The sequence below is a fragment of the Pithys albifrons genome, chromosome 6 (genome assembly GCF_047495875.1).
Source record: "Pithys albifrons albifrons isolate INPA30051 chromosome 6, PitAlb_v1, whole genome shotgun sequence".
NCBI classification, from domain to species: Eukaryota; Metazoa; Chordata; class Aves; order Passeriformes; family Thamnophilidae; genus Pithys; species Pithys albifrons.
In genome coordinates, this window is record NC_092463.1 from 45,435,455 (window position 1) to 45,460,170 (window position 24,716).

The 24,716-nt window shown below is 42.1% G+C and overlaps 1 protein-coding gene across 1 annotated transcript in view; it reads right to left on the minus strand.

The window, feature by feature from the left end:
* The window catches only part of LDLRAD3 (low density lipoprotein receptor class A domain containing 3), a 103,495-nt gene extending 85,143 nt beyond the window's left edge, over positions 1–18,352 (minus strand). Inside the window, exon 1 of the mRNA XM_071558660.1 lies at positions 18,226–18,352. Within this exon, the coding sequence (XP_071414761.1) occupies positions 18,226–18,259 (34 nt within the window). The 5' untranslated portion in view covers positions 18,260–18,352. The remainder of the gene's footprint in view (positions 1–18,225) is intronic.
* Positions 18,353–24,716: the final 6,364 nt, after the last annotated feature.

Sequence of the window (24,716 nt, forward strand, 5' to 3'; positions counted from 1 at the left end):
ATGTGATTACTATGTATCTTTTCCACTTTCTTCAGCTCTTGTGTGATTAATTTTCACATATTCCATCACAATATAGTCTATAACATAGAAAGGAAATATTTATGCACTTGCTGCTTTGCTATAAGTTTTGATTATGGGTATTTTGGATTCAGGAAGCTAACACAAAAATAGTATTCCTTTTTGACCATGTACACTGAGCCATATTCTGTAAATGAGCTAAAAGTATAAAGGGAAAAGTAAAACACGGAAAATACAATGTAATAATGCTAACAACTGCCCAGAACTCTAGCACCAAAAAACTTCGTTCCTTGTAAACACAAGCTGTAATTGTTCTAGACCATATTCTTGTTCTATATGCAAAGCAGATGATGAGGCTCAGCCAAAACCACTTAAAATTATCCATTAGCTCTTTGCACTTTGTCTGTGTTTTCTCCAGATTTTCCAAGAAATGTATCTACAAGAAATACCCCAATTATTAACAGCATTACAACTGACAACTGCACAAACTTAAGTGTTACCACCACCACTCTTATTTCACCTGTGAACTCAAAAGGTCATGTGAAAATGCCTATGATAAAATATCCCAAAGGCACACATCCTTAAGCTGACGATGAAGGTTCTTGCTTCCTTTCACCTTACACGACCACCACGATTACTCATATGATCAGAAGTGGTACAAGAGTATCCTTCAGCAGTCTGGAAGATTCATTCCAAAAGCAGGAAGGCTTTCTCACGGAGACTGTTATCAGCAAGGTAATTTTGCAGCTTTATTACTGTCATAATTAGGGGCCATTAGGAATTTCTCAGTATGTTGCAGATAACCCTGTACCTGGATGAAATTCTTCATCACACTCAGACATGGCAGATTGTCACCTCATTCACAGTGACTGCCAGAGACAGGTGACATCACAACTTTTCCAGCATGTCAACACGCCTTCTGTGTTTCAGAAACACCTTGGCAGCACGAAGCACATGCTAACAGAGACACATTGGGATCAAACACTTATTTAGCACAAAAAAAATTTGAGTGGCAAGATCAAAACCAAAATAAAACTTTAAATGTGGAGACAGAATAAGCTTCCTTTCCCCATGTATCCCCCAACTAGAGCACAAAACACATTCCGCCACTGGAAACCGAAAGCCAATTTCTCCTTCTCCATAGATCTGCCCAAGTCTTAATTCTTTCTTCTGTTGCACCAGCTTTATATTAGAGCTGCTCCACTGAAGCTGTTATAGAGAAAAGCACAAAATCAAGCTGCCTTTTTTTTTTTTAGTGCAAAGTGAAGGTTTAAGCCATTGTACTCAGACCTTAAAAATACTATTTTCCCTTTCTCAATTTGCTGCCTAGAAAGGTCTACAGTAAGTATTTCCTTGAGACACTAAAGAAACTATTTAGGAACATAACGTGCAGGTACATTACTCTGCAAGTCATCCTAGCTGCAATTCCTGCAAGTCAAAACTCTCATTTTAACAACTCCTTCATGAAAAACTATTCACTCAAAGAAATAGCACCTTCCCCTTAAAAAAGGCAGAGTGACTATGGATAGAACAAACTGCAGCATTGCTGAAAAGATTAACGTCTTTCAGTTTTAATGAAATTTCAAAATTTGAAACTTCATTTTAAAACCCCACACTTTTTAAAGGAAGTTTTCTAAATGAAACAAGAAAGCAGTAGTCTTTAGGGAATCCCACAAAGCAGCTATTGACATTACTATTCTTTCCAGTCCAGTCCCTTTAATGAAGTTTAAAGACAGCAGAAAACCTTAAAACAAAACCAACAAAGGGTGGTTGGGCACTGGAACAGGTCCCCAGGGAAGTGCTCCCTGTAATAGATAAGTGATCAATATAAAATTTCCTTGTTAAATTGAGTTAATGATTTGATATAAAGTTTTCGTATTAGTTTTAATAAAGCAAAGTTTGTTATGTCATTGTGACTGTGCTTGCCGCTTTGAGGAACTTGCAAGGCTTAAACCGCAGAATAGACTGTTTTTAGCATATTGTGTAATGCTTGGTATAGGCATATAATACATGTGAACCGCACATGAGAAGAAGAGCCTGAAGACCACCCTAAGACCACTCTATGTCCAATCCAAAGAAAGTAACCCCCCAGCAACAGAGCCAAACCTACACAGAGGTGAACATCGCAAGCTACCACGAGCCCGATGAGATGAAGATCAGGAGCCATCACAAGCCAAGGCTAGGAGGGACTAATTAAAAATAGAGACTAAGACATTATCAATAATGGAAAAACCTAAGCTAAAAAGAGGAACCATCATAGTCTATAAAAACCAAGTCTATAACTTGTATCCTTTGCGAGCTAGTTGGGAGCACTAGGCTCTCCAGCTGGTCACCCAGGGCATTTCCAAGGATGTCCTGTTTGCTTATTTTAGTAGTTGCTGCGGTGAATTATTTGTCTATTGTTGCTCCAATAAATTACTAAAAATTAAGTTTTGAGTATTGACCTCAATAATTCGGTCAATTTTACCTATAACAGTCACAGCACCGAGCCTGACAGAGTTCAAGAAGCGTTTGGACAATGCTCTCAGGCACATGGTGTGATTCTTGGGGTTGTTCATGGCAGGGCAAAGGGTTGAACTTGATGATCCTGCCTTCCAGCTCAGGATATTCTGCTGTCTCCAAGAACTGAGTTGTCAATTCACTTTCATAGTCATAGCAATTTAAAACAAAAAGTTAATGCACTGAAACATATCCATGTAAGTTCTTTTAAGGAATTGGAACACAAAGCCCCAAAAATGTATAAAAATAGTAACAAAATAATTCTTAATGTGTGTTTAAGATAGAACTGAATTCATTTTGAAGCTATACATGTTTATACATACACACACAAAAAAAAAAGACAAACTCACATCCACACCATCCCAAAAGACAAACTACATATCTCCCTTTAATGACTTCTTGGAAAACTAGACTCACATAAGGGACATGCTCCAACAGACTGTGTGCTGGTTTTTAGGATGTAGCACAATCTTAGAGAATATTTTGCATTGCCAAACCTTGCACAGTGAAATAGTTCAGATTCTGCAAGGTAAAGAAATGTCCTAAATTTTAACATAGTGATCAGAAGATAACTATGATTAAAGTCCTGTTGTAGCTACTTACCTTTGGACCTTCACCCAAGAAAGTGGATGAAAGCTGTTTGCAGCAGCCCTAGGGGATAAACTATATAGATAAATGAATAGTCCTTTCCCCCCTTTCATTTCTAAATATGTGAGACTGTGATACTGCACTGCTTCCTCAGTTATATTTTAGTTCATATCTTACACAGAACAGAGGCCATCCTATGCTAATAAAAGTAAGCACCACATATTTTCCAGGACATCTATTTTTAAAGTTCCCTTCTCTAACGTCCAGAAAAGAAATCTGCCCTATTCCACCCTGGGAGACTGGCAGGACTTATGAGAAAACACTGGAAGAAGAACCTAATAATTCTAAATCCTCACCTCTCATGATATGATTGAAAGTACGATGGTATGATTCCTCATATTAAAAAACAAAACATATACAAGTGTCATTCACTCCACAACCAGGTATTGCCATTAAGATGGAAAACAATCAGAAATAACTCACATGTGATCAAAAGTAGGGACATAAAAGGGACAATGGAAAAAGCCTTCTCAGACTAAGTTATAGACAACAGCATCAGACAAAAGCAGCAAAAAATTAAGCATTTAAAGCACTGGCAAGAAAAGAGGAGTAACCTCTCTATTTGAACAAATATTAATAACCTCTCTATCTGAACCAGCAACAAGGCTGGTGAAGGGACTGGAGCACAAGCCCTATGGGGAGAGGCTGAGGGAGCTGGGGTTGTTTAGCCTGGAGAAGAGGAGGCTCAGAGGTGACCTCATCACTGTCTATAACTACCTGAAGGGAAGTTATAGCCAGGTGGGGGCTGGTCTCTTCTCCCAGGCGCTCAGCAATAGGACAAGAGGGCACAGGCTTAAGCTCTGCCAGGGGAAATTTAAGTTGGATATCAGAAAAAAATTCTTTACAGAGAGAGTAATCAGGCATTGGAATGGGCTGCCCAGAGAGGTGATGGATTCACCATCCCCAGAGATTTTTAAACGCAGATTGGACATGGCGCTGAGTGCCACGATCTAGTAAATGGACTAGAGTTGGACCAAGGGTTGGACTCGATGATCTCAGAGGTCTTTTCCAACCCAATCAATTCTATGATTCTAAATAAGAGAAGCAGAAGTGACAAACAGTGTCAGTGTGTCATACATGCAGGGCTAAGCCCTCCAACTTCAGCCTGTCTGCAGTTCAGCCTTTCCTGGACATGCCTGCTGATGCAAAAAGAAATCCACAACCCCATCTGATGCTGTTTGCCCCATTGTTTTTGTAAGCTACTCCAATTTTATTGTGTCCTGAATGCAAAGCATCCATGGAATAAGAGGGAAAAGGCATGTGGACAACACCCCCAAGAAATATTGGCAAAAGCAGTGAACTGGAACTGACAGGGGAAAACACCATTTCCTACTGTCCTACTTACCAAATCAATCAGAAATCAGCTCCAGCAATTAAGTGGTAATGAATTATTGATGACAGTCACGTTGGGGAACTGAGTACTTACCAGCATTTATGAAACTAAAGAAACTGAGGTGGATAAGTGGTATCACCATTCTGCACAAGGCACAAAGGCAGGCAGACAGCAAACAATGTCCTGACCTTATGCATTGCCAAGGATCATTGTTATCTCCAGGACAGAATAAGTTATCTTAGTTCTATTTGTACGTGATCACACATCACCTTGACTTCTGTTCCTCTCTTCCCATGCCTAACATTTTCCTACTTCAGAGAGACACAGTGAGCACTCTACATACAAAGTTCAGTAATTTCAGTCAGGGAAAAAAACACTTTAAAATGTAATCTGCAACATATTTTCAGTGGCAGAATTTGCTCTTGAGAAAGCAAAGAAGGTATTCAAGCCCTACTATTTCAAGATACTTTGAGTCTGTGCATAGCATGTCTAAGTCAGCCAACTTTTTTTGATAATGCAAATATATTCAACTAGAAACTCAGCAGAAAGCCAAGGAATTCAGTCTTGGATTTAAAACACTCTTGCCAGCCACTCAAGGCTGTCAGTAATACCCCACAGGAACATTTCCTATCACTTAACACGTAAGAACTAATGCAGGAAAGTCAACTCTACTCCTACCCTATTTCACACCTGAGCTTTCCATCTGAAACCGCTGCACCATTTAAAACCAAACAGATAGAAGAGGATATGAGCACTCCTGCACATTATTTATCCTGCCCCTTCCCAATTTTTCATCAAGCTTACCAAGCATACAACCCTAAATATTGTCTACATGCACTTAAAGGTAAGTCTGTCACACGTAGAGCTTTCATTCTCAACAGCAGTTGTTGAGAGTTGAGGCAGACACAGATTCAGCTTTACAAATTAGCAGCCGTATGTCACCCAACTGTTGTTAAACACCACGATGCCACTTAAAACACCACAATGGCTAAACGCCAGTGTGCCAACTCCTAATCAGCTCTCCAACAGGAATGTTGGCAACAAAAGCTTCAGGAGGAGGAAGATTAATGTCAGTACCTGCGACATAGTCCAACCTTCAGACAGGATGCCTTTCAGGAAAGGGTAGCTTTCTGTGTGGAATTTGAGAAGACCAGAAACAGGACTCAGCCCTGCCACAGATGTCTTATGTGATCACATTACTCTGCTTTCCTTGGCTTTAGTTTTCCTTATCTGTTAATGACTACTAATGCTCTCCTATCCCATGGGAAAACTGCAAGCATCCATAATTTATGTTTCCACGCTACTCAGATGCTGAGAAGATGGGTACCGGAAGAGATATGCTGATCAGTAGTTTTCCAAATATAAACTGTTTCTTAAGAAGCATAAAAAAGCCCCCACAAACATTGCAAAGTATGAATATTAAAGTCCATCTGTGTATCTTGAATCATATGATCATTAAGGTGGGAAAAGACCTTTATGATCACTGAGTCCAAACATTAACCCAGCATTGACAAGTGCACTACTAAACCATGTCTCTACTCACTGCGTCTACCAATTTTTTGAATGCTTCAGGGATGGCAATTCCACCACTTCCCTAGGCAACCTGTTCCAGTGCTCGACAATCCCTTTAGTAAAGAAATTTTTCCTAATTTCCAATCTAAACCTGCCCTGGCACAGCTTGAGGCCATTTCCGCTTGTTCTCCTGCTTGTTACCTGTCTACCCACCCTTGCCACAGCCTTTTATCAGGTAGAGAGCAGTAAGATTTCCCTATGAGCCTCCTTTTCTTCAGGTTAAACAAACCCCAGCTCCCGCAGCCACTCCTCACAAGACTTGTGCTCGAGACTCTTCACCAGCTCCACTGCTTTCCCTGGACTTGCTCAAGCACCTCAGTGGCTTACTAGCAAAACTGAATATAGAATTTGAGGTGTGGCCTCACCAGTGCTGAGTACAGGGGGACAATTACAGCCCTGGCCCTCCTGGCCACACTATTTCTGATACAAAACCAAGATGCCACTGGCCCTGTTGGCCACCTGGGCACACTGCTGGCTCATGTTCAGCAGCTGTTGACCAGCACTCACAGTTTTTTTTCCAGCAGGCAGACCCTTTTCCCCAGGCCTGCAGTGTTCCAAGGGCCTTGTTCTGACCCAAGTGCAGGACCTGGCACTTCACCTTGTTGAATTTCACACAGTTGGCCTTGGCCTATCAATCCAGCCTGTCCAGATCTCTCTGCAGAGCCTTCCTATCCTCCAGCAGATTAACACTCCCATCCAACTTGGTGTCATCTGCAATCTTAATTTATTCCTCAACAGTAAATAGGCAAAGTTATAACCAAAAATCTTTGAGCAGTTATGCAGGTAATACAGAGTTCAGGGATTACAATTAAGATATACTTGTCCCGCTCTGTAACAGATGAAGCTTCAACTTTCCAAACTCCGCCTGCTCAACTACCAACTACACTCAGTTCACATACTGACTCTAGAGATAAGTGATCCCCTGGACCTAGAAAACTCAAATCATTTTAGATATAGAATTAACTGCCCTCATTTACACTCAGAGGGTCTCAGTAAGAACACCCAGTATGGTGTCAATTTATGTTTTCCTTTTGCACCTACCCTTTATTTTTGTTTAGTGATCTGTGGGAGAGCAACTTGGGAAGCTTGTTTAAAAACATGTAATGAATCTGTACATTTCAAAGTATCCAAAAATTACTCTGCCCTGGAAACATGCAATGACTAGCTCTTGGTATAGCTGCTTACACCTCGGGTTTAATTTTGACAGCTGAGCTCACTCAAACTGCTCTCTAACCAAAACACTTACTACAACATTTCAATAACACCTTTTTTCCAACACAGGAGGTCAAAGCAATCCTTCCAAACTGAAGTAAACAACACTGGAACATTTACTAAATCTATGCCAAGTTAGTTTTCTTACAGGGATGTGGAAAGCACCTTGGAAGGCTTGTGTCTGCAAACACCCAACTCATCCCACTTTCAAAGGGCCAGATTGGCAAAGGTACAAAGACGGTTCTGTTTCCTCGAGGTCACTGCTCCTTTGAGATATCCCGTATCACACCTGCTTCCTGTCCAAAACAGAGACAATCATCAGATATTTTTTCAGAAGTCACAATCATTGAGAAGTCTAAGTCATGGACTCTTCAGTGGATAAATATCTGGCTGGATGGCCAGGCCCATGGGGAATGGAGACACATCCAGCTGGCAGCTGGTAACAAGCAGTGTTCCCCAGCGCTCAGTACTGGGGTCAGTCCTGTTTAATATCTTTATTAGTGATCTGGATGAGGGGATCAAATGCCACATTAGTCAGTTTGCAGACAACACTGAGTTGGGCAAGAGTGTTGATCTATTGGAGAGCAGGAAGACTCTGCAGAGAGATCTAGACAGGGTGGATCCATGGGCTAAAGCCAATTGTGTGAGGGTCCCAAGGAAGCTGGGGTTGTTTAGTCTGGAGAAAAGGAGGCTTGACATGGCAGTGGGGCGGATCTTATTGCTCTCTACAACTACCTGAAAGGAGATGGTAGCCAGGTGGGGACAGAGCCACAAGCTGTGTCCAGGGAGGTTCAGGTGGGACATCAGAAGAATTTTTTTCAGTGAAAGGATGGTTGAGCATTGGAACAGGCTGTCCAAGGAGGTGGTGGAGTCACTATCCCTGGAAGTATTTAAGAAACAACTGGACGTAATACTTAGTGCCACAGTTTAATTGACACCATGGTGTTTGGTCAAAGGTTGGACTCGATCTTGAAGGCCTGTGATTCTATGATTCCATGTGCACTTAATTTTAACAGGATCTAATGGGCCTTACACAAGTCTCTTTGACACACCTTGCTTTGATACAGGCCCAAAGGAAGTTACATTGATCACTCCATCGACTGGAAAGTTTGTTCACAAGAGAACAATGACTAATTTTGCAGCTTCTGATGAGCAAACAAACGAGGCACCAATGCTGCAGGGAAAAATTATCTAAACCATGTTTTACAGGCCGAACACAGTTTCCCCTGAGACTATTCACAAGGAGCAGTGGCAGTCAGCAGGTCGGTAACTCTGGATTCAACCTCAGTTAGAACAAGAATATCCTGCCAATGATCAGAACTGGCATTTTGTGTTTTCAGATTTTATTTGACTCAACTAATTGGCCATTAGCTTCCAATAGGTGGACATTTATCTACAGATAACACAAGGAAATTGGAAAGTAAGCAGCCCGAGGCTACCCTGAAGACTGTTAACCAAATAGCAAGGCAGAGCTCAATTAAAACAATTCATCAGCAAACCTAGATAGTCCATTGGCAGATTTTCAAGGATCCCATTAGAAATTTTAAGGATGTTCAATCTGATTAGACACTGAAATCTAACTCATGTAGAAGTCATAAATAAGTAAAGAGCTTTTAACTTTGAAAGCCTGAAAGTTACCAAAGCTGCAGCAGGAAGAGACACTGGCCACTCCCCCTGTAACTAACCTGCACAGTTTTGCCGAAGAAGGCCAAAAGCTTTCTATACTATACTGACAAAAATGAGACTGACAGAAAGGTGTAGCTGTTCAAACCAGTGTCATTGAGTACGCACTACTACTACTATTGTGCAGATTCTGTTGATGTAACTAAGACACAAACTTTGATATGCACCTTAAAAGCACCTACATCCAGGACCTCTGAATCAGGAGCACTCTATGAAATGTCTACTAATACCTCAGTTGTTGAAAAGGACAGGCATTTCAATCACTTGAAATTGCAGTGCAAATAGGAAATTATGCTGTAAAACACTGCTTCTCATTTTATGAAAACTCAAAGGAGGAAGAAAAATGGCTATTGTGGTCTCAACTTTAATGCACATATAATTCAAGTATGAAATAAGGTCACTGAAGCTATTCTGGACTCGTTTTTTAAAAAGAAATGTTGTAATGAAAAAAGGTTTCAAAACCAATCCTTAAAGGAAAACACCTGAAAACACTCTACCTCAAGCTTCCAATTTAGAAGCTGACACTCCTCATGGAAGATTTTCAGGGTACAGCTGGTACTGCAAATTTGTTTTGTTTATAAATACTCTCAAGAACTGTACTAGCAAGGTCCTTTCTACCTTCCAGGTACTTTGTTAATGTTCCATACAGACCACTTAGTTCTTTGGTCAGAAATACACTCCTGATTTGATCATCACACATGGCAGCTCCTTTTTCAGAGAAAAACCAAAAGAATTGGTTCCTAAAATTAATGGACTGCTTGCAAAAACAGGGAAAGTCCTCTATCTGTCTGCAAAAGGACAAATGTTTGTGGTTTAATTAAGATCTCGCAGGCTGAAATATTACAGGGATTCACTCTTCTCCTACCTTCACCCTTACTGATATTCAAAGACAGTATATTCATAGGATTGAAAATGCATAACAAGCACAGGTAGAGCTCATCTTTTAAGAAAGGGCTACAAACAAACATTTCTTAGAGAATGTAAACTAGAATTCTAAAAGGCCCTGATTTCATAAAGGGCAAGTTTAACATGCAGAACCCTGGTTACATAGTAAAGTCAATGATCTGTTCCTTTAAAAGTTCACAATGTTAGGGTTTTTTTTTTACAATTCTACTTGTAAGTCATGCTTTCATTTCACTCTCAATCAGGTATTGAAATTCAGCCAGCACTTTATTAAGATATGTGGCTAACATCAGTCACATGGATTGTTTTCCTCCCTCTTCACCTTCTTTCCACCTTTCAAAAACTTGCTAAAAGATAAAAGCCTTTTTTGAGTTTGAAAGACAGCAATCACCGCAAACACACTGTTGTTCCTCCTCAGCCAATTCTTAATTATGCCTAATTAGTTTAATGACTTGGTCTTTTTAAAGTGATTGAGCAGTTAAGTACAGTTTTTCCAGACTTCAGCATTTCACAAGTGCAGTCTGCTTTCTGCCAGCCTGAGCGGATCTTGATCTCAGGATCTGTACTGTACCTTTCCAGTTACCTGAACAAAAATGATGCTCAGGTTTTCCTTGATGTCAAAGCCTTAGAAAAACATGTCTTTTACTGTCAATCAGATCATGGAATACTTAGTTCAGCATCCCAAAGATCACCCATCCAACATAAGCATCAGAGCACCAAACTATTTCAATGAACAGCCATTCTCCTCAAGACAAAACACAGGCACTTCAGGTTCCAGTTAACCATATATTCAGTTTAGCAGTGTGCACTTCCACCCTGCTCTTAAGACCTACCAGTTTCGGCCCCAGCCACAAGAGCAACTCATGCCATTGGCAGGAGACTGGCTAGCAAGCTGGAGGAGTTACTTCACCTTTCAAGTTCACTGACTGCACTATTTCCTTTGGAGGTCATACATGCTGACTCTACCAATTTATCTGTTCATGAAGAACTGACATGCTTTGGCAAGTGAAGCAATTATACATAATTAACACTCTAATTACTACTCTATATATTAAACAACACATTCACAAACTATTTAGCCATTTATATGTCACACTATGCATTATGCATCAAGTACATATTAACTGTGTTTTGTAAATAATCCCTGAGAAACGGAGTGTTTGCTTAAGATGCACAATTCACTTGTAAAACTATCAAAAACCGAGGAAGACCAAGCCCCAGGCAGTCTATTCTAGTGAAACATTACCTTCCAAACTCAGCTACAGCAAAGTCCCACATAGCCTAAAGCTGGGCCTTAACACACAGCACAGCTAAGCAATGGGTAGAGAAAACAGGTAGAAGACGACCAAGGACAGCACCACAAGATCATCCTATGCATCAAAGTTTCCTCCATCAGCAATTTCACGTTTCATTGCATGTAAGATCCAAATCAAGAAGAAAGTTGATGTGGACTACAAAGCAGTGGAAAGGCACTCACTACAGAACACTGATAGGAACGAGGACATGAGGCTGCAGCCAAAGGAAGGTGGCAGAGTGATGCACAGCACTTACACAAAGTAGAGGAAAGGGAAAGATAACAATTCCTAACTGCAGGTTTGGCCTACAGATAAATACAATCCTAGCACATAGGCATAGGTATTACAAGTATACATGCCAACTTTTTTGCTTTAATAAGTACAGAGGCATGATGAGGAAATCCATGGCTAGCACTATTCACCAATAGGTACAATTGGTGAGGTCACGAGGCAAAAAGGCAAAAAAAAGATAAAAGGATACTGAGATGCAAGGAAGAAAGAGGTGACAAATCATCTGAGGAAAGAAGTAAGTAAGGACTCCAAGGAATGAAAGAATCTGAACACAAAGTGATCCTTAGTAGCCAGAATTCACAACTGAATTTTTAATGGCACCACAACATACTTGCAGCAGTAACATTACTGCATTTTAGCAAAAGCAGCAAAATGTTACTTAAAATCAAACATTTCATCCAACAAACCCAGCTGTCTCAAAACAGACCAATATATGCCATCTCATCTGATGTACTTGGTTTCCATCTAAAATCCCTGTAAAATCTTCAATAAGAGAACTCTGAACCAGGAATCTCCTCCATGACATTCCCTGGGAGCCACCTGGAATCTAAGTAGATGAAAGGTAACAACACAACACCAAGGACCCACAGCAAGGTGTGGCACTTAGGGATTTTCCTTTAATTTAAAAGTAAAAAACAAATTAGGATCTCTACTAGAGAAAAAAAAATAACACTCAAACCTGAAAAACTATGCTTTTGTACCTATTGAAACAAACTATTTCAAAACACAATAGTGCACACCAACCATATTCCACTTATACACTTCCCAATCTTTAATAAATTAAGCTTCCCAGGCTCCCCCAGAGATACTAAACCCATTTTAAAATTGAAATCTCCTGGCTAAGAGGACACAGAACCAGGACCTCCCCAAATCTGCTATGAGTTCATCAGCTCCTAATCCTAAACAATCCCACATTTTAGCAGAGTTGCACAGCCACATCACCACCTTCCACTCATTACCTCAGCTATTTGTTCACTGTGACATGTCACACACTGTGACAGAGCAACTTACTCAACCATTTACACATACACAAAGAGCAGCTTTGCTTGGTATGTTTTAATTCCGACAAGTTCACAGCTGTCCAGCCCATGGCAGGAGGAAGGCTTAAGGATCAGAGAGGCAAAAGCTATCATCAGACACCCCCCGCCCCCCAAAGTGCTTCCATTTTCATTTCATTCATCTGGCCCCTTTTGATTGTCCACCCACATGATTCCTCTGTCTTTCAACATCTCACACTACCAGAAATTACCTATTATTTTTCTCAAACTTCCACAGAGGACTTATTTCCATAAGCTGCAACTAAATTAATTATCTGATTCCATAAGTTTCTTTGCAACCAAAACGTAAGTGGGTATCTGCATAAGCAGCTGAGAACAAGCAGCAGAGAGACCAATGGCTCCATTTAGAAATCTCACTGCCTTAGAATTTCCTACGTGCAAATTAAAATATAAACACCAAAACCAATTAGCATTACACCATCTTCTCCCTTAAAAGGACTTTTCCATCCTGATAGACAACACTACGTGCAACGTAAGGTTGGCCTAAAACGCTTTTTAGCCTGACAGCTTTACTGGCACAAGAGGCTGCATGAAAAAAACTAAACACATGATCAAGTTACTGCAGCTCACAAGTTTTTCCATGTCAAATAAACAAGTATCTGGACACACATTCAGTCCATGCAAATGCAGAGCCCCACTGGTCATACAAGTTAGAAATTGCATTATCAGAGGTAACTAATTCAGTTAAATGCTTTCTGCAGGGGTGTCTGCCAACAGCTTTTTTTGTTTGTTTTTCTTAAGCTATTTGTTTAAATTTTATTCTTTGTCATTGGTTTGGTTTTGGAGGTTTTTTTAATATATATGTGCTCCCCCTCAACAATTCTACAGTAGCCAGTAAATCTATGATAAACTGATTATACTAATGGTTGACTATACAATTACCTCCAGACATGATTTATTTACATTTCAGGCCAAGGGCAGTCCCTCATTCAATGTTTCACTTGAGAGATACCTTAAAATACATCACTAAAATTGTTTTCACTTGAAACATTCCATTCTGCATCTTAGCATAGCGCATTATGAGATCCTGCCAGAGCAGAAGAGTTATGCTTTAATACTTGAAAGGACAAAAACATCCAAACCCAATCACTGAGATCCAGGATCTCTATCCTTCCTCATTTTCAAAGCCTACCACCTGATAATGTAACTGTTTGCAAATTCAGACCGTGAAAATATGAGTTGAAATACTTATCACAGAGTGCCTTGTACCAAAGGTACACTATCCACAGCTTCAGTCTGGAGCAGGCAGGACAACTGAACAGCCTACAAGGCTTCCTACCAATTCATGAAACTCATCAACTTCTACAATGGACACGCCACTGAAACGGAGAGCACTGGTACCATCACAGCAGATCTCACGCTACAGATTTTTCAGGCCTACTCCATTACTGCCTTTCTGCTTACATGGACAGGGAGGGTAACCACAGGACCACATATCACAGAAACTACTCTGGCAAAATTTACAGTTTGGAAAAATAAATTAAAAACCACAAACAAAAAAACCAAAACAGATTATGTCTCCAGGTGATAAATTAATTTTGTATTAGGCCTTTCTACACTACTGCCCTGAAACACAGAGATGCCTGAACCTCAGCTCATTTCATCCCTGCTGCCTGACAAAACCATCATAACCCTGTTACAGTCTACCAGATTTACAGCAAAGGGAGCCATTTTATTCCTCACCTAACAGATAAGCAGCATACAAATGAAAGGAGGATGCAGGTTCCTGTTGTCACAGTAAAATTATTGTAGTATCATCAGGAAGTTTTTGCACCAAAGAGGTATGGAGCTTGCTGGTCTCACAGTGTATCTGGCATAACAGGCTGTCTGCGCCCTTGTAACAATTTATGTTACATTGGTACAAAAGATGCATTTTTACTACCTATTTTCTAGTTAACAATCTCCACTTCCTATCACAACATGTGACTGCAACATTGCAATTATGCTTCCACCCTCACAATTTGGCCACTGCAGATTACTGTTCTGGCAGAATTATCCCACATGGGATGGAACGGGATGGCTGGAAGCTCCTGAGCCCTGAAACACCCCACATCCAAGGAGAAAAGGAACCTACTTAAGTCTAGCCAGGAACACGCCATTTTCCCTGACACTATTCAAAATCCCCCCCAAAATACCCTCTGCTTCAGTCCCTGTATAAAAACTGTACTTCCAACAGCAAAGTCTGACAACAGCCACAAACTGATTTGAGAGAACTTGTCTGTAGGTGCTACTCCTGCGAGAAATCAAACATTCTCCTCAACATGAATGTGGACCTTTGCATTAAAGTTAGTACTTCCTGGCTGTTTCATCATGACCACTGGCAGACTTTTATCTTCAGCAAATACCCAGTGTTTGTTGTTCATCACCGATTTCTCCTATTACTTTCCCAAGTTGGCATTTTTATGACTTGCCAACTACATGAATCCTTGTCCATCTTTCACACACTGATGTGCTGTATGTGCCCACAGCTGGCTTGTGTGCCAAGAGAGACAAACACTGGTTATGAAGACTAGACTCAGTTTAAGAGTTTGTAAGCCTGGAAAATACAAAACAGACCTACTGAACACACAGTACAAACACAAATCTCTAAGTAGAGAGTGGTTTTCTTGCTCTCTTTCCTTACACAGAAGGAGAGAACAGTTCTCAGCAGAGCTAAATACTCCTTCCGCAGTTCTTTTCGGCAAAGAGATTCTACTCATAGCAGTACCTCTGAACGTCAGTACAAATGAAGACTCATGGAAAGAAATACTGGCCATTTCCTCAGTATCATGTGGAAGTTTTAAGCTAGCAGATATTACACAATGCAGATTAATGCTGTAACATGACTCTTCAAGTAGCTCCTGCTTGGTCTTAGGGATGTTCTGGGTTTTTCCAAGCTTTTGAGATATAGTTGCAAAATGCGATGAAAGCATGTCTGGCCCTGTATGTTTTGCTGTCTGTGGAACAGGGTCCTGATTCTAACAGCATGGGACCAAAAGACTGGAGGGAACAAGACAGAGAAGGCCCCTCGTAACACAGAGCAAGCTGAGTATATTTTAACAGGTATAGTATCTACATTATATATTTGACTTGCGAATCAGAAAGGTCCTTACACTGAAGTGTGACATTTTGGGATGATGCTCAGGAATTCCAACTGTGCACTGCATTTTGACTCTCCAGTCGGTTGAAGAATGACATTTTAAAACCTACTTCACAGTTAAAACAGGAAGGTTTGCAATGGTCAGAAAAAACCCCATCAACTCCCTTTTCCATTCACTCTGTAATCATGCTTTTAAAAGTACCTGTGTGTTTGACTCCTGCAGTCATTTCTCTCTTTAATGGACAATATATATGTTGAAGAAAAAAAAATAAACCTATGTTCAAAACACATTCAGTAGATTTAGGTTCCTTGAATGAAAAACCTGTCTTGAACACACAGTACAGTGGCAGTCAGGATTAGAGAGCTCATTTTTCCGTTAGAGTCCATTTACATTTTATCAGTTTTTCAGCTATAATGTACTTTCAGTTCTCTGAAACAATCCTTTCCAAAACTCACTGTAACTGTGTAGATTGTATTACTGTGTAGCTTGCATTACTTCATACAAACAGTAGAAGAAGATAAATACAGATGTCTATTTTCTAACTTACGGACCTTCTACATTCATGTAACCTGAAAAAGTTGTTACAGTCTGAGCTGGTAAGGGGAATGCTTGCAGGACCTAACCTATATCCACCAACTCCTGGGCTGACACTGGGCCAAAGTAAAGTGCTGGAAACAGGGTCACACTATGACATATACAGAGCAGCGGGAGGGGATCGGAGCTGAGCCTGACCTGCTTATACTGCCAAGAGCACAGGGAGATGAAAGAAACTGGGTGTGCATGGTGTGTGCACGGCCCGAGAGCTTGACGAGACTTGAAATGAGGTGGGGAAAAGGAAAGGAAGGTAATCAGAGAGCTCCTGTGCAGGGAACAGAGGCTAAAACTTTAGATCAATACTCTCCTATCAGTTGCAATTACAAACTGGAATTAAACCAGCCTGGTATAAGTTCATACTATATATCTTACAACAAGATAAAACTTTTCTCATGTAGATAGGATCTTTCAGGATAAAAAGACTCAATAGGAAAATAAATATTTTCAGGAGTTACCAGAAGTAAAACTCAAAACAGAGTGAAGGCCAGGCAGAAACAAACTAATGCTCCTTGTGGGAATTTTGCAGGGGTGCCAAAATATACAGAGGAAGCAACATTTAAAAAACAAATCCCTGAAGATCCCATGTTTTATTTTTCAAAAGACTAACAGAACACATGAAAAAAAGGTTTTAGAAAGTTCTTTGAATCTGCCCCAAAGTAAGCCAGAGCCTCTGGTTAAGTAACTGCGAGAATGTTGTGAAAGAATGGCAGTTAGCAGTGCAGAAGCTGAAGTACCAACTTCCACACGAGAAACAGGTCTTCTTGGTCTCTGCCCCCAAGCCAAGGTGGAACTGGAACACGGGGTGTGGGTGCCTGGGAAACCTTCACATGTAAAGATAAGTATCTTGTAGACAAAAAAGCCCTCCATGCTAATAATCTAAGGGTGGTATTGCAAGCAAATATATTCAACACATGAATACATATAACTTACTATGAATAATTAGATGAAATTTTGGCAGTAGTAAAATGGAAATTAATAAGGAAGGAGGCAACGCAATATGGATAAACAAACCTGTGCTTTGCCTGAAGCTTTCCAAAAAACGAACTGCTGAAAGTTTTGCAAAGACACTGAAACTTACACAAGACTTATGAAAGTGACAAAGTTTGCAGTTATGTTATTTCCAAACAGCGACAAGTCCTACAAGGCTTCCCCTTCTTCCTACCCATCTACACCAAACTCAAAACAAACTTATCATGGAAGCCGTGAAACTTACCAGTTCTTCATGACAACAAATAGTCTTTAAAAAGAAGAAAATAAAATAAATTGCGCTGGACAATCTGGAGTTTTACGCACTGTGTGTCATCACCTCATCGCCAAGGCGTGATTCGGAAACAAGACACAGCAGCAAGGCTACTTACACCGCCTGGAAAAGAGCCCGCTAAGATCATGTTGCAGAAATAATTCACACCTGCAGCAAAGCTGCACTAAACATCATCAACTCGCCGACGGTGGGAGGGGTGAAAGAGTTTCTATATGGATGAACGTGAATAGAAAGTAGGAAACCCCCTTTCCGCACCCCAAGTGAAGCCAGGCAGGACCCGAGCGCTTCCCTTGGCCACATCCCGCCGCGGCCGCACCGAGGGGGGTGGGCTGCGCCCGCCTCCTCCTCCACCCCGAGCGGCCTCGGGAAGGGGGCCCGGCCCGGGATGCACCGGTGCAGCCGCGGCCCCTTCGGCCCGGCGGCGGCTTCGACACCTTGTTCGGCCCAAGGCCGCTCCAGCCCCGCCGCCCTCCTGGCGCCTCGCCCCGCACAGCCCCGCGGGGCCGGGACCACCCCGAGCACGCCCCGAGGGGCGGGAGAGGACGAGACGCATACGCCGCGCCCCCGCTGCGGGAACCGCGGGCATCCCGGCCCGAGCAGGGAGCGCAGAGCACGGCAGGGCAGGACAGCGAGCAAGGCCCGGGGAGGGGCGGCGGCGGCGCCCCCGGCCCGCACGAGCCGCGGGTGGCGGGGAGGCCCCGGCGCCCTCCCCTGCCGAGCGGAGCCGCCCTCTCGCTCCCGGGCAGCGCCCTGGGGCGCCGCCCCCCTCCGCACTCACCCGCCGAGCCCAGCAGCAGCCACAGCACCCACATGGCCCCGCGCCGGCCGCCCCCCAAACTTCGGGGCTGCTCCGCCAGTCCGGCCCGCCGGAGCCTGCGGCGGGAGCGGCGGGGCGGGAGCGGCGGGGCGGGGGCGGCCCCCGGGGGCGGTGCCGCCGCCGCCCCGCCCCGCAGGGCCGCCCTGCCCACCCGCGGCCGCCGTTCCCCCTCCGCTGGGAGTCTCACGGCTGCTGCCCGGGTGGGTCCTACAGCCGGCTTTGGGGGCTGGGCAGGTTGTGGTAGCATTAGCCTATCATACAACAAACCCTCCGCTGCCGTGCGGCAGCGGCAGGAGCCCCTCCGTAACACCTGGAAGGGTTTGGGTCAGAGCTTCAGCCCTTCAGACAGGCTGTACCCTCATAAGGCGCATAAATGCTTGCTCCCCCTCTTTTGCAATGAAGAAGGGGTATGTAGCTCTCACAAAGCCTCCCATTACATCCTCTCATGAATGCTCTTCCCAACTTCATTCCTTAGCTACAAGAGGACTTTTCCATAGCCAGTCAATCACAGAATCAATTAGTTTGGAAAAGATCTCTGAGACTGTCAAATCCAACCTATGATCAAATATCACCACATGAGCTAGACCACACCACCAAACTGTCACGCCCAATCTTAAACACATCCAAGGACAGCGGCTCCACCACTCCCCTGGGCAGTCCATTCCAGTGTCTACTCACAATCTCTTTGAAAAAATTCCTTCTAATGGCCAGCCTAAACTTCACCTGGCACAGCTGGACACTGCGTCCTTTCATCCTGTCACTAGCTGGCTGGGAGAGGTCAGCTCCCACGTGGCTACAACCTTCTTTCAGGTAGTTGTAGAGGGTGATAGTCATCCCTGAGCCTCTTCTTCTCCAGGCTAAACACCCACAGCGCTATCAGCTGCTCCTCACAGGACTTGGGCTCCGGACCCTTCACCAGCCTCGTTGCCCTTCTCTAGTCACCCTCCAGCACCTCAATGTCCTTCCTGAATTGAGAGGCCCAGCACTGGACACAGTTCTTGAGGTGCGGCCTCGCCAATGCTGAGTACAGGGAAAGTTAACACAAACAGAAATCAGAGCTAGCTTGTGGGTTTTACTATCATAGCAAAGCTCTGAAATCCAGCATTTGGAAAATTTGAATTGCATTTTCAGTCTGTGGGCCTAATCTTGATCTCACTTGGTTTCTACGGGAGCAGGAGCGGACCTTCTTTTAAGGAACATCATTTTTCAGTATGTGATGACCAGGAAGAAACCCATGTTACTAAGTACCATTCTGCTTTCATGGGAAAATCACAGCCTGTTCATTAAGTAATACCTTTGGTTGTAAAGTATTCCCCTGTGTGTGTGTCAAGTACATAAGCAGATCTGAATAGTGTATAGAATGAAGTTTAACTCTCTAAAAAGCTTGCAGCATGTATTTAAGAGCTGAAGAGGCAGGCTTAGTGCAGAAGTATTTTAGCTAAGAATTAAAGCCAGTTTATAGCAGTAAAAAGCTGCCAAATTATTTCTAAAACTGTGCTCAGCTAATCTACACAATACTGTTGAAAGCTGAATTCTTACAATTCATGTTGAATGTAGAGGAGCTCAAGGAGATTTACTGATAAGGATTTCACAGCATTTGGAAGGACAAATTGAAATTTTTATTTAAAGTAAGTATTTTATTTGAATACTTAGATTTAGCTTCCCTTAGTTCTTCAGTCGTATTTTAACCCCTGATTGCCACATAGAAGTCAGCACAGAATATAGGATCCAGTGTGATTTGTTGTTACCTCTTGGGTGTTGGGTTACATGATTAAAAGTGTGATCCCTGTTAGCATAAAGATGCAGGGAGAACAAAGACAGGCAGAGAAACCTCAGTAACTTCATCAGGGAAAATGGAGAATGCAACATTGCCTGCTCCTAAGCACATCAGAGAAAACTGATTAAATCTAGTTACCTGGTGTGATGTCTGCCAAGAAACTATTTTCCAGATGCCTTGCAAACTATATGTGGTTATTGCCTATGGTATAGGACAAATTAAGGGATGCAATGGGAACAGCATTTTGGGAATTCAAGACTTACCATACAAAGTTCGGGCACAGACCAAAGGAAGGGAAAACGAAAGCTTGAGGTGGATAGATGAGGAAAAAACATGGGAAAATAAAGGAAAAAGGGGATGAAAGGGGCCAGTCAGGTCTATCTGAGCCCTGATCACCACAGCCTATATTCTAATTAAATCCTCTTTCTAGCTATCTTACATGTAAGTGTGCTGTCAATTCTGAGTGGGCACATGTGAACACTAGCAAACTTCAAACTAGATTAGACAACAAACAAGTGGTCTGAGTGTGTGTAACTGAATGGGGCCACGGACCTCATGTCAACAATATTTGATTCACTTTACCCTCATATGAATTGCCTTCGTATCATCAGGGTAGATTTCTGGTTTTGTCCCTCGAAGCAAGATGAAATCCCAGTTCCGTTGCAGACTTTGTGTGGTGTGAGCAAATCCCTCTTGTCAACCCTTGCTTTGACTCTTGATGAAACTATGGGCCATCTACATCACAAAGATAAAGGATAAATAAATAATTTCAAGTTGCTTAGATTATGCTAGATTATGAATGATTACTAGGAATGCAGGGTACCAGCCAATAATCAGAACAAATAAGGAATGCACTTGGAAAAAAAGATTATTTTCTTGCTTTTATTATCTTCATAGTAATTTATGCTGAAGTAATGACAAGCTGTGCTTGGCCTGTCGTTTCGATAGGATCCATTACAAGAAAGCCACTTCTTCTAGATTTGTGCACTGTGGTTAAGGGCTAGAAAGGGAAATTTTCTTCAAAGCCAAGCTTACAACAGAAGACTCATTTGTATTAGTACAAGATCACAGAATTACAACATCACAGAATGGGTAAAGTTGAAAGGGACCACTGATTGGGTCATCTCATTCAAACTCCCTGCTCAGCAGGGTTTCCTCAGAGCATGTTACTTGGGATTGTGTTCAGGCAGCTTTTGAATATCTCCAGTGAGAGAAATTCCAGAATATCTCTGGGAAATTTGTTTCAGTACTCAGACACAGTAAAGTTCTTCCATATATTCAGGTTGAATTTCCAGTGCATCTGCTTGTTGCCTCTCGTCCTATTGCTTGGAACAACCAAGAAATGCCTCGATCCATCCTCTTGGCACACTCCCTTCAGATACATAAGTACACATACATTGATGAAATCCTCTCTTAGCCTTATCTTCTTCAGCCTCAACAGGCCCAGTTCCCTAAGTTTCCTGTAAGAGAGATGTTCCAGTCCTTTGAATATCTTCGTAGCCCTTTGCTGGCCCTGATCCAGGAGCTCCATATCTGTCTTGTACTGAGGAGCCCGGAACTGAACACAGTGCTCCAGGTGTGTCCTCACGAGGGCTGAGTGGAGAGCACATCTGCTAGCCAAAGTTCTTCTTTCACTACTCTATGAGATGTGGGATTTTCCTGCTGGATTTTAGTATACAAATGCAGCTTCACCTTCTACCCTATCTTGAAATGAAATTACCAAACATCTCATTTATGAACATCCCAGTCTCCTGATAATCAAACAGCATTTAATAAAACTGTATGTGATGACAGTGTTCATGTGGCACACATAGTTGCACTCTTCCACAGGAAGGCTGCAGGTGGCTCCAGGGAAGCTGAAGTAGGGACAGATATAATGGAAGTTCTGAGGAGGCTGGGGATGCCCTGTGTGAGTGGGTAACAAGTTAGGTGCAAGAGGTACACAATCTTTGTCTCCATTCACATCGTAGTTGTATTCTGTCCTGCCTAGAAATGTCTTTGGGGCATATCTGTGAATAAATCAGATACTCTTTTAGTAAGTGGTGTGTCAAAGTTTGGGCACCTGATGACAGTAGAATAGATGTAAAGTTATCTGGTTTTGGCATAAAGTTCTCTTCATGTTACTGTGTTGCAAATTTAATCTTTGTACTGCAAAATCCACTACCAGAATTGTGGGATCTAAATCCTTTTTGGTTACATATTCTTTTGAGAAGCCCAGATGAAAGATAACCAATAACACAGGGGGGTTCCTACAAAAAATATTATCCAGATGTTTATTTGAAAGTAATCTCTGCCAATTATTAACATAAAAATTTCCACCTTTTGCATTTTTGTAAGTCACAGAATGTCTTCAACTCACATTGGCAGACCTGCTAGTTCTTACTTGGGGGAGACAAAGGATTATTCCTAAGTACACTGCAGAGGATGTGCACCCCTAGGAGAACCTGACCTCTCTAGGAAGTACCAATGCTCAGCATGTGGTAACATGAAGCTTAGATTTTTCATTTCTTGTTTCTAATCAGCTCAGTATACAAGCCATATTTAATTTCACAATCTTTCTTGTAAGCCAGAAGTTGATTTTTTAGGGAGTTCACATTGGTTTGAGGCAAAAGAGCAAAATGAAGTGTGTCTAGGTAAAATCTAAATTTGCTGGATTTAATCTGTAAATAGTGCTTTGAAATGAATTAATTATAATAATTTATATGTATCCTGCCCAATGACAGGATTGATAATGATGGAAAGTCAGGACTATTGTAAGTAAGGATAAAAATCTGTAATAATATATTGCAATATTTTGTATATAGCTGAACTACCACTTAGCAAGCTGGTGAGTTTGAAGCTGTGCTTAGCAACAGCTTTTTGAATGATCCCAAATAATAATAATCAAATTTTTAACATACTGCAGCAAAATGATAAATGTAGATCCAAATAAATTTATACATTTGTCGTCACCATTAACATCTATCAAGTTAAACATATCAGCCTATATCCATCCATCCATCCATCCATCCATCCATCCATCCATCCATCCATCCATTTCCATTATGGTTTTATAATGTTTTGATCTTTAGTTCTGCATCAACCTTGTAGCTCTCCTGACTGTTGCAACAATATTTTCTTTACAAAACAGAGTTGGAGATCAGTTTTTAAAGGAGGAGTCATAATAGGTATTCAGATTCTCTCAAATCACTCATGCTTCTCTCTAACACCTTAACATGTGAAAGGCTATTAACAGTATACCTTCATGTGATCCTCACCACTATGCCAGTTTAATACATAAGGATCAAATCAAAAGTAAGAAACAGTTCTCAGATATCTGCAATTGCATTGGCAGCCTTCTCAAAAAAAGCAAATTGAGCTATGATAGAGCTCAAAGAGTGAATGAGACAAGCCACCCCTGTCTCCTGCTCCAGATTCTGCAGTGACAGAAAGCACCCGGGAAAACTCATGTACCTTTCCCTGACCTGCAAGAGTGCCAGGCTTGGATTCAGACATCCACTCAGTTGCCGTGACATGCTTCTGTGTTCCCAGGAACTCGCTCCTCAAAGCTTCCTCAGTCATGTGAATGGTTAATACTAGGACTGGACTCTAGAAATTTGAGCTACTCTTATGTTTGGAATGCAAAAACAGGTTTAATGAGCATCTAGAAAGAGTATGATATGATGGACCAAATCTGTTATGTTCTGCTAGTACAAGTAAACTTTGCTTAAATGTTAAATCCTCTTCGTCCTCTCCTGCCAGGCTGTGGGCTCAAGTTAGAAACACACAGCTCTACAGTAGCAGCTGACTTTTCTGCCCTAGTAGTGTGAAAGGGAAGGCCCTGAAGCTCTGGCCCATTCACTTTCTTGCACAGTCTGCAGAGGGCCCCCTGCTGCACAGCTCCCATTTGGCCTGAGCTTCAGCTGTGCTTGGGACTCAGAAACCAGACATGAAAAGGCTTGCAATGTCAATTGGTCCATAACCTGGGCAATGTACGACTGTTCTCCATTGCACAGTAAATCTTTACATCCTCTGCTTAGGTCTCTCTTACTGACTCACAGTGAAAGGACTGCCACACTGTGCTCTAGGAGACTACCCCATACTCTGAGAGTGTTTAGGCTCTTGTCAGCTTTTTCTGGCTCATCACTTCTTGACTTCTTCCATCTACCTCCTCTCTACCCTTTGCTTGCGGTTTTGGGATTGAGGGCAAGTGAGGGGCAAAAATCCTTCTAATTCTGCTTTTGTGCCACAAACATAACCTTGAGCTTCACAATCTCAGTCCTTTAGTGCAATGGAATGCTTTTGGTTTTGAGCTCTCCCATACTGCCAAAGCCATGGTAGGAGGCTGTAATGCCAGGGCGTGGCAGCATTTCCTAGGGCATAGCTGCCAACAGGGCAAGAGGCTTAGCCAACTACTCTGTCTATCATAATGGCAGTATTACTGCAAGTATTACTGGGCAATGTCTATGTTTTCCCTGATAATACAAAAGGTGCAGGATCCCACCCTTCATTTCTGTCATTCAGGTGGCACACAGCTGCTTTGCCTTATCCATATTTTACTCTGAGCTATGTTAAATTTCAGCTGGAGCATTTTCAGAGCAGTTTTCCATCTCCCAGCCACCCATACACACACACAAACCCCAACATATGGGGTAGCACCAGTCTGTCTAGACCATTCCATATCCCCATCTCCCTT